This window comes from Elephantulus edwardii, unplaced genomic scaffold (assembly GCF_000299155.1).
Source record: "Elephantulus edwardii isolate Elephantulus edwardi_28Jun2011 unplaced genomic scaffold, EleEdw1.0 scaffold00095, whole genome shotgun sequence".
NCBI lineage: Eukaryota > Metazoa > Chordata > Mammalia > Macroscelidea > Macroscelididae > Elephantulus > Elephantulus edwardii.
In genome coordinates this window covers 10261748-10272850 of record NW_006399845.1, presented here as the reverse complement: position 1 = coordinate 10272850, position 11103 = coordinate 10261748, and the positions used below count along the sequence as shown (strand labels likewise).

The 11103-nt window shown below is 41.3% G+C and overlaps 1 protein-coding gene across 1 annotated transcript in view; it reads left to right on the top strand.

Moving 5' to 3' along the window:
• The window catches only part of IK (IK cytokine, down-regulator of HLA II), a 24446-nt gene that overhangs the window by 4477 nt on the left and 8866 nt on the right, over window positions 1-11103 (top strand). The window contains exons 3-9 of the mRNA XM_006891154.1: window positions 732-824; window positions 1288-1347; window positions 3888-4055; window positions 4221-4335; window positions 4790-4860; window positions 4965-5011; window positions 5792-5955. Of these exons, the coding sequence (XP_006891216.1) occupies window positions 732-824; window positions 1288-1347; window positions 3888-4055; window positions 4221-4335; window positions 4790-4860; window positions 4965-5011; window positions 5792-5955 (718 nt within the window). The remainder of the gene's footprint in view (window positions 1-731; window positions 825-1287; window positions 1348-3887; window positions 4056-4220; window positions 4336-4789; window positions 4861-4964; window positions 5012-5791; window positions 5956-11103) is intronic.

The following is an 11103-nucleotide window of genomic DNA, read 5'->3' as shown; positions in this document are numbered from 1 at the left end:
CCCGGGCAGAGGGCCGCGATGGCTCGCCCCTGGCAGAGGGCCGAGGGCAGCCCGCCCCGGGCAGAGGGCCGTGACGGCTGAAGTAGTCTTTTTTAAAAAAAGAAGAAAAAGTGTGTGTGTGTGCTGTCAAATTGGATCTGACTGGTATAGGAGACTGCCCCTCCTTCTCCATCAGAGCATGAAGTAGAGTCTGGTTTTTTTTCCCCCCCAGGTGCCTGTCGGGGCCTGGGTTTCAGCTGTCCACACCACAGCAGTGGGCAACGAGCTTAAAGCCCCTGATGGCTCTGGGCGCTGACTCTCACCAGTGGCTATGGATGAAGTCACAGGCAATTTTCAGCCAGCCCCGGCAGCACGTTTTTAAGTGACAAAATTTAATCTATAACACAGGGTAGCATGTATATTTCTATTTTAGTAATTGGCCAGGTTAAGTCCAGCATGGATTTGCTTAATCTTAAGGTAGATAGATAAATTTTAATAAATACTACCAAATTACCTACCAGATTGACCATATTTATTTACATTCTCAATAACAATAAATGAGAGAATCAGTTTCCCAGTCGTAACTCAAATTTACCATTCTGATTCATTGAAAGTATTATGTCTTTGAATTTATTTTTTTTTGTCTTTGAATTTATATTTCTCTGATTTAAAGAAAAAGCATTTTTTTTACGTGTTCCTTTTCACTTCTGAGTCTTTTTTATTTATTTATTTTTATTCTTTGACATTTCTAGATCAAAACTCACCAATGAAGACTTCAGGAAACTTCTCATGACCCCAAGGGCTGCACCCACTTCTGCACCACCTTCTAAATCACGTCACCATGAGTAAGTCTTAGGATGATCTGATTTGCTTGCTTGTTTTTTTTCTATAGAAAACTTAATGAACTATAATGTCTTAGAAACTGGAAGTGTGGTCTTTTTGTTCAAGCTTGTGGTTCTCATTTTCTGTCTGTGGAAATTGCGGCTCTGGTAAAATCTCAATGTTTTTGAGAGTATATTTTGTAAATCGCTTATACTGGAGTCATTTGTGATGATTCTGTGGACACATTTCTAGACCTGACTTCTCTGGAGTAGGTGCTTGGGGATATATATATTTTTTTAATAGTCCCTTCAGGTAGTTTGTGATGTTTTCTAAAGCTTGAGAAGAGTCACTTACCTGCAGCTATTATCATGAAACTGCCTGATTGAAACTGCCATTTCGTTCAATATTCTCTACTCCTTCGCAATCTATAATGCTGCTTTCTAGGTCTTAGAAATACAGTACCAGTGACTTTCTTGTCTTTCTTAGGATGCCAAGAGAATACAATGAGGATGAAGACCCAGCTGCACGAAGGAGGAAAAAGAAAAGGTGAAGGGAAATTGGGTTTTAAGGTGGATAATGTTTGGAGGAAAGGAGTAGGTACAAGCCGTGAGTGTGAAAACTGAGATTTTCCTATGCTACCTTGAAATGCTCTGCTGTTTTTAGTGGTCAGCAATGATAATTTTAACCCACTAGAGTATGATAATTTTAACCCACTAGAGTTTAGAAGATCAAGAAAACAGCCTTCGTTGTGGATTACATCTTAACATCAAGAAAACACAAGTCCCCACTATAGGACTAACAGTCAACATTAGGATATATGGAGAAAAAGTTGAAGTTTGAATTGACTGTAACACCCGAGGCATTAGCTGTCAGGAGATCAGGAACTGCATTGTATTGGGCAAGTCTGCTGTCAGGGACCTCTTCATAATGCTGAGGAGCAATAACATCATTGCTCCTTAGCATTCTCGTGTGATAACTTAAGGTGTACCTGATTCAGGCCATAGTCTTCTCAATCACCTGCTATACGTCTGAGAGCTGGACAATGAATAAGGATGACAGAAGACTCATTAATGCCATTGAGTTGTGGTGTTGGAGAAGAGCACTAAATATCTCATGGACTGGCAAAAGAAAACAAACAGATATGACTTGGAAAAAGTACAGCCAGAGTGCTTTTTGCAAGCAAAGATGGCAAAGCTTTCATACTTTTTACATGTAGGTGAGGCTATTCCTTGCAAAAGAACATCATGTTTGGAAAGATGGAGGGTCAGAAAAGGAGAGGAAGACCTTCAACGAGATGGACTGATGTGGTGACTTCAGCATGGGTTTTTGTATGTCAGAGATAATGAGGATGGCACAGGATAGGGCAGATTTCGGGTTAGCTGTTCATACAGTTGTTAGGAGTTGTACTGGACTTGGTAGCACCTAAGAACAGTTCTTAGCTAGGTAATCTTGTGATTTTATTTACCCTCTTTTATCCTCAGTTTCATACCAAGGACTGCCAAGAGAACAAAAAGTCTACCCTTCAGAGGGTGAAACCACATTGCTCCCTGGAGGCAAGGGTTTTGAAGCTCCTTCTCACATACTTTGGGCATGTTGTCATGAGATCAGTCCTTAGAGAAAGCTCTGGATGAGAGGGACTGACACAGTAACTGGGATAATGGAGGCAGGTGTGTCAGAGACAGTGAGACTGGCTCAGGATAGGCCAGGGTTCAGAGGTATTATGCATAAGGTTGCTATGAGTCACAGGCAGTTTGATGGCACTTAACAACAACAATTTTCATTTTTCACAAATGATGTTGGAAGATCATCAACAAGATGGATTGACACAGTGATTGTGGTAATGGGCGCAAGTATGGCAGAAATGATAAGAACAGTTCAGGATGGGGCAGAGTCCAGTCAGATCCGTTGTGCTGAATCCATAAGGTTGCTGTGAGTCATTCTCAACTTGACAGCACCTAATAATAAAAGTATCAGTTTTCTTATAGATGGAATGCCAAACCAAAACCAAGTATTCTTCTTTCTAGTTAGTTCCTTCTCAGGAGACCCTCCCTTAGGTTTCTGAGTTTTTTTACAAGAGGACACTTCCTGTCTTACTTTTGAGGAGCAGCTATTTTATTTGAATTGCCAATTTTTTGGTTAGCAGCCTAACACTTAACATAATCCACTGTCAGTCTCTTTATAAATCGAATATACTCAGTCTCATTGCCATTGTTTTGACTCATAGTGACCTTCCATCAAGTTTCCAAGGCTGCAAAACACAAAAGAAGAAGACTGTCCATCTTCCTCCTGAGGAAGGTGGATTTTAATGTCTGAAGACACAGTTTTTTGGCTAATAGTGCAACACTCTGTGAACTTAGCATCACAACACTCCTATAAATAGACTCAGACCCAAACTCACTGCCAATGAGTTAGAACTAATTCATAGCTGACCCTCTAGTGGGTTTTCAGAGGCATTTACTTCAGGAAGACACTGTCCATCTTTCTCCTCAAGAACAACTGGTGTATTTGAACTGACCTTCATTCTATCCACTAGGCCATCAGTGAGTGATTCTCTGTCTAGAATAGTGGTAATAACTTTCACAGAAGATTGTTATGAGGCTCAACTGAGATGTACATGTAAGCACTTGGTACCAGTGCCTGGTACATAGTAATTGCCTGGTATCTCTTAGCTGTTACTATTGCTATATTTGTAGAATACAAAACTTTATGCACCTGGTATTTTCATTTTTTTCTAGGGGTGGACCAATAAGGAATGAGTAATTTTCATCTGAAACTTAGAAAGTTACAAATTCAAATGACTTTTGATTTTTGTGTTTATAGGTATAAAAGTTTCTCACACATTAGAGATTGAATGATGTAGAGTTGAGTGTCATTTAAAGTGATTGAAAGTCTCACTGAAATTGTCTCACTGATTTATGTGGCACTGAAATTGTAAACTGCACGATTAGTTCTGATTTTAAAGACTACCAAGAGGTCACTGTTAATAGGACACGTGTGAGGTTCTCTGTAGAGTAGTCAGGGACAGTTCTGTTGATTCAGGGGAAGCTACTAATGAGGTTTACACATTGTCTTTTCTCTGATCATAGTTATTACGCCAAGCTACGCCAACAAGAAATTGAACGAGAGCGAGAATTAGCTGAGAAATACCGGGACCGTGCCAAAGAACGGCGAGATGGTGTGAACAAAGATTATGAGGAAACAGAACTGATCAGTACTACAGCTAACTACAGGGCTGTGGGCCCCACTGCTGAGGCGTGAGTAATCACTGGGCTGGGGCAGGGCTCCCACAGCATCAGAGTCATACAGTTATGATGTGACTACTTCATGGGCTTTCTGTGCTCTGGAGCCCACTTGAGGCCATTTCAGGAGGCACTTGTCATGCACCAAGGGCTGTTATAATGCTCCCTTTTTTATTATAGGGATAAATCAGCTGCAGAGAAGAGAAGACAACTGATTCAAGAGTCCAAATTCTTGGGTGGTGATATGGAGCACACCCATTTGGTGAAAGGCTTGGATTTTGCTCTTCTTCAGAAGGTGAGCCCCGACTAGGTGTGTAGATGGCAGAACTAGTGTACTGAATGGTATGTTGTGGTCTCCAGGTGTTGGGGACACAGTTTCGTTAAGGTAGCGTAGACTATCCAAAAGAGCTAAAATTAATCCCTTTGTAAGACCAAATTGCTGCTTAGCTATCACATCTCAGCCCAAATACTGTTTCCTAGAGAAATCTTTCCCTTGTTACCCAGGAATGGCTGGTCCTCCCTTGCTTACCTCCTGTCCCCTTTCGTAGCCTTTCTGTTTGACAATTCATAGCTGTCCTCATACTTTGGTGAAATGACCTGCTTACGTTACTCTCTTGCTCTCAGTTTCTGCAGAACGAGGACTGTGTCTGGTGTTGTGTCCTTAGTACCTGGCACGGTGAGGTATAGGGGATGTTTAGTAGTATTTGTAAGGTGGATACATGTGTTAAACCTACTTGCTTTACTGATAGGTACGAGCTGAGATTGCCAGCAAAGAGAAAGAGGAGGAGGAACTGATGGAAAAGCCCCAGAAGGAAACCAAGTAAGGAAATTGGGAGAGTGGGAAGTTGAAGTTATGAGATCAGAGCAGTAGGTGGTACAATAGGAACACATTTAGCAAAAAATGTATTTTTTTCTTTTTTTCAGAAAAGATGAAGACCCTGAAAATAAGATTGAATTTAAAACACGTCTAGGTGAGTATATAGTTTTTAGGATAGTGACTGCACATACTAGGTGAAATGTCAAAGATGAGCTTCTTCCTCCTGTAACCTCCTTTTCTCTTGCTCCTGGATCTGTATAGGTTTGGACTTCATTATGTCACCTCTTTATTTTTATTTCTTTCGCTCTGTTGGAAATTCTTAGAAATGAAAGCTTGCATATAAAGAGAGATAGCAGGTTAGTGAGTAAAAGCTCAGAATAGGAAATTTTAAGAAGTACACCTGGCTTTGGATCTTGATAATGAAACCATAATAGGCATATGGTTTTAGGTAACTGACTTTACTGCTTAAGGCCCATTTGTCCATTTATAAAAATGGGGTTCATATTTACCTCAAGGATGAGGGGAATAATAAATGCAGTGTGCCTATCACATGTAGTATTTAATTGAACTGTTTTTTCCATCACCGTCAATATTATTTTAAACTTCATTCTCCTCCACAGGGCCTAAAAAAGGTGTAAAAGACTAAGATAGCAGTTAGCATGAATAAGAGCTCAGGCTTTGGATTGCCATGGTCGTTCTTTGTTCTTTTGTTTGGTAGCTGTATAACTTCAGGCAGATTCATTGACTCTCATCTCTAGTATTCATACTGGTCAAAAGGGCATAGTGATGCCCACCTCATAGGGCTGTTGTGAAGATTGAATGAAGCCAGGCGTGCATGGCATTTGGTAGAGTGACTGCCACTAAGTAAGTACTTAATAGATGGCAGTTGCTGTAGACGGTTATTGTTCACCTGCTGCTCTTTACTGTTTTGTAGGCCGTAATGTTTACCGCATGCTCTTCAAAAGCAAAGCCTATGAGCGGAATGAGCTATTCCTGCCTGGCCGCATGGCTTATGTGGTGGACCTGGATGATGAATATGCTGATACAGATATCCCCACCACCCTTATCCGAAGCAAGGCTGATTGTCCTACCATGGAGGTGAGTGACTCAAGTCCTCAGACACACTCATGCAGCCGCAAACCTGGAAATGAGCCTTGAATTTATCCCTGGCCTCATCCCCTACACTTAGTCAATCATCAAATTCTCTTTATTTTTTTACTTCTTAAATCTCAATTGAACTCTTTCACTTTATTTTTCATCAGTATAATTTCAGTCTAAACCCTCATACCTTTTTTGTTGTCGTTAGGTGCTGTCGATTTGACTGTGACTCACACTGACCCTGTGAACAAGAGATCTGAACCCTGTCCTATCCTGTGTTATCCACACAATCTCTGACGTACTTAGGTCCATTGCTGTGGTTACTGTGTCAGTCCAGCTGGTTGAAGGTCTTCTCTCTTTGCCATCTCTCCACCTTTCCAAGCATGATATCCCTCACCAACAAATAACCTCTCCTAGCAAAGTATGTGAGACAAAGCTTTGTTTCTTTGCCACTATCCCCTCTCCAAAGCATACCTGTTTGTTATTTTGGCAGTCCATAAGATAGTCAGTACTCTTTACCAGAAGAGCTCAAAGGCATCAGTTCTTCTGTCATACTTATCCTTATGAACTACTAAGGAAGACTCCTAATTAGTGTCCCCACTTCCGCTCTGGCTCTCTTCCAATGTCTATGTTATTCTTGTTTTAAAGGAAAAAACCATTAACCACTACAGTTGCAAAAAGCCAAGAAGGTTTGGGGGCGGGGGGGAGCTGGGCAGGGAGAGAAGTACAGCAATGAATGAATGGAAATCCAAAACCTCTGTAAATGCTCATTAAAATTATTTTTTAAAAAAAGCCAAGAAAGGTAGTTTATCCAAACATTCTATATAAAAGGACAAAGATAAAGAGAATGTGACAGCTGGCAGGGTAGCAAATCCTCAGACTCCAGATGGCTACATCTTACAGAAAGATTCATACTAGTTACAGTCCTGAAGTTCCATTTATATCAGGATGTTAAAATGGAGTGCTCATGTATTTGCTTCCTGCTTTCTTAGAGAAAGACCCTTTGATGTAGGTAGCAAGCCCTTGTCTCCGTCTTATCAGAACAGGAAAGGGAAAATCCACAGTAGGTGGTGGTGGTGGTGGTGTTATGTGCCCTTGAGTCGCCTGTGATTCATAGCCATCCTACGTACAGCAGCCCTAAAACCTGCTCTATCCTGTGCCAATCTCGCTGTCTCCGACATACCTGCCCCCATTACCCTAGTCACTGAATCAATCCATCTCATCAAGGGTCTTTCTCTCTTGTGCTGTCCCTCTACCCTCCCAAGCATGATGTCCCTCTCCAAGGACTGGTCCCGCCTTGCAACATGTCCAAAGTATGTCAGATTAATCTTCAGAATCCTTGACTTCAAGGAGCTCACCCTCTCTAGGACAGACTTGTTTCTTTTCCTAGCAGTCCATGGTATATTCAATACTCTTCTCCAGCACCACAGCTCAAAGGCATCAGCTGTCCTTCTATCATCCCTAGTCATTGTACAGCTTTCCAGTGCATAGCAAGTAATTGCAAAGATCATGGCCTGGATCAGGTGCACCTTAGTCTCCAGACTGACATTGTTGCTCCTCAGTACTCTGGAGCTGTCCCTGTCAGGAGACTTTCCCAGTGCAATTCGTCTTTTAATTTCCTGGCTGCTGGTACCAAGAGTGTTTATTATGGAGCCAAGCAACCTAAATCTCTTAACAATCTCGATCTCTTGACCATCCATCACAATACTGCCAATCAGCCCAGTAGTGAGAATCTTTGTTTTCTTGACTGAGAATCACGTGACTTTTTTAAGCCCAAGTTTAGTAGGCTGTGGAAAAGAAGCAGACCATGCATGTTCTTTTGTTCCTTTGTTCTTAGTAGCTATGGCTCTTCTAAGATGCTAGTACTGTATTTGCATAACAAAGGAGCGTTACTTGTTAGGTGGGTGAAAACTCAAAAGCTCCAACTAGGTGTGTTGTTTTTTTTTTAATTTTATTATTTTTCTGTGTGTACCACCAAATCAGATCTGACTGGTATAGGAGGAGATTGCCCCTCTTCTCTAGCAGAGCATCTGGTGGATTCCAACCACTGCAGTGCAGCTTCTTGCCACTAGGCTACCAGAGCTGCCTTCTGACTAGCTGGTTTTACAGACTGGCATTATTTTTTTTTATTGGCCATGGGATTTCAGAATCAGTTGTCTACAGCTACTTCCTCACTCGTGGCTGAATGCTTTAAAAATTTCATTGAATACCATACAGTTCTCTTATTTAACATGTGAAATTCATTTGTTTTTAATACTTTAAGGATTACATACAATCATTACTATACTTAATTTGAAAACATTTTTATTATCCTAGAAGCACTTCTAATAAGTTGTTGGTTTTTCTTTTTTTCTTAATATATGGCTGAGTAATCCTTAAAAATGTACATGTTTGTCATCACTATTTAGAAACTTTCAATGATCTTCATTGTTCCTAGCATAAAGCACACATAGACGTTCTTCTGGTATTCTTTACCTTCAGGCAGGATTCATATGACATCAATGATATCTCTGGTCCCAGGATCTCTTCTAAATCTTATGTGAACTACTCGCAGTTCCCTGTCTATGTACTATTCTAGCCTTTTGTGAATGATTTTCAGCAGTACTTTGCTTGCAAGTGATTTTAATGATACAACTCGATAGTTTCCACATTCTATCGGATCACCCTTCTTGGGAATAGGAACAAAGACCGACTTCTTCCAATCTGTGGGCCAGGCAGCTGTCCTCCAATTTTCCTGGCATAGACTGGTGAGTGCACCCAGGCCTGCATCTGTTAATTGAAAGAAGTCAGTTGGTATCCTATCAATTCCTGGGGCCTTATTTTTTGCCATTGTCTTCAATGCAGGTTCCTCTTGTCCTTCATTATCATTGGTTTCTGCTCGTATGGTACTTCCTGAAATTTTTCAGTATCAGGTTTGTTTTTTTGTTTTTGTATTTTTTTTTTGTACAATGATTCTGAGTACTCCCTCCATCTTCTTTTGATGCTTTCTGGGTCATTCATTATACTGCCCATAGCATCTTTCAGTATTACAACTGGAAGCTTCAGTTTGTTTTTCAATTCTCTCAACTTGAGAAATACAGAGCGAGTTCTTCCCTTTTTATTCTCCAATTTCAGATCTCTGCACATTTTATTATAATACTTTGCTTTGTCTTCTCAAGCTGCTTTGAAGTTATGGCTAACGTTGAGAAGAATGGAAAGCACTTAGTTCTGCTCATGTGAAATTTATACCTAGACCAGGAGGTTATTGAGCAAAGAAACACTGTTGCTGTTGTTGTTATGTGCCATTGAGTCGCTTACAACACATAGCAACCCTATGTACAAGAGCCCTAAACGTCAGTCTATCTTGTGCCAACCTCGCCGTCTCAAACACACTCATTCCCACCACTCCACTTACAGAATCGATCCATCTCATCAAGGGTCGTCTTCTCCTGTGCCGTCCCTGCACTCTCCCAAACATGATGTCCCTCTCCTAGGACCAGTTCCTCCTTGCAACATGCAAAGTATGTCAGATGAAGCTTCAGAATCCTTCACTCCAAGAAGCATTCCGGCTTCACCCTCTCCAGGACAAACCTGTTTGTTCTCCAGCAGTCCATGGCATATTCAACACTCTTCTCCAGCACCACAGCTTGAAAGCATCAATTCTCTTTCTATCGTCCCTATTCACTGTCCAACTCTGTGAAGCATAGCACGTAACTGCAAAGACTATAACCTGGATCAGGTGCACCTTAGTCTTCAGCCAGATGTCATTGCTCTTCAGTACTCTGGAGAGGTCCCTCACAGCCGACTTTCCCAATGCAATTAGTTTCTTGATTTCCTGGCTGCTGTTACCAAGAGTGTTGACTGTGGAACCAAGTAAACACTACATGGTTTAAAATTTAGGAAAGGAATGTGTCAGGGTTGTATTCTCTCTCCATACCTATTTAATCTGTGTGCTGAGCAAATTATTTGAGAGGCTGGACTCTTATGAAGAGGAATGTGGCATCAGGATTGGCTGGAGACTCATCAATAACTTGCATTATGCTGATGTCACAACCTTGCTGAAAGATCAAAGAACACAGCCTTCAATATGTATTGCATCTCAAGGTCAAGAAAACAAATATTCTTACCATTGGACTGGTGGACAACATCATGATAGATGGAGAAAAGATTGGAACTGTCAACAACTTTATCTTACTTGGATCTGCAATTAACTCCTTTGGTACTAGCAGTCTGGAAATCAGGAGCTGTGTTGCACTGGGAGAGTCTTCAATCAGGGACTTCTCCAAATTATTGAAGAGTAATGGTGTCAGTTTGAGGACTAAAGTACACCTGATTCAGGCCATAGTCTTTCTGATCATCTTTGCTATGCATCTGAGAGCTGGATAGTGAATAAACATGACAGAAGAATTGATGCTTTCAAGCTGTGGTGTTGGAGAACAGTGTGAACATCCCATGGACTACCAAAAGAACAAACACAAATGTCTTGGAGAGGGTGCAGCCAGAGTACTCTTTAGAGGTAAAAAGGATGAGGCTTCGCCTCACATACTTCAGGCATGTTGCTAGGAGGGGCTTTTTCTTGGATAGGGACATGATACTAGGAAAGATAGAGGGGTCAGAGAAGGAGAAGAAGACCCTTGACCAGGTGGATTGACACAGCGACCACTGCAATGGGCTTTAATGTGTCAGAAAGTGTGAGGATGGCACAGCATAGGACAGGATTTAGATCTGTTTATTCATAAGGTCTGTAAGAGTCGGCACCTAACAGCACAACAACAACAAGCATAAAGACCAAAATCTTTGTGCCTCTGCAACATCTGACCTTCTCAGCCTGTTTTTTGATGCCTCTATTAGTTCTCCAGCCACCTTGAAGGACCTGTTTACCCCAGGGTTTTTGTGGGTGCTCTTTCATCTATCTGAACTGTCTTTACACCACATCTTTTCTTTACCTAGTTAATGACAACACATCCATCAGGTTATTTTAGTTAATGAGTTGATGAATTTAAAACACTTATTCAAGGGGAGCTCTGGTGGCCTAGTGGTAAGGAGCTGGAACTACAATTCCAGAGGCGCACGGTTTGAATCCACCAGATGCTCTGCCGGGGAAGGAGGGACAATCTCCTCCTGTACCAGTCAGATCTGATTTGATGGTACACTCACACAAAAATAATA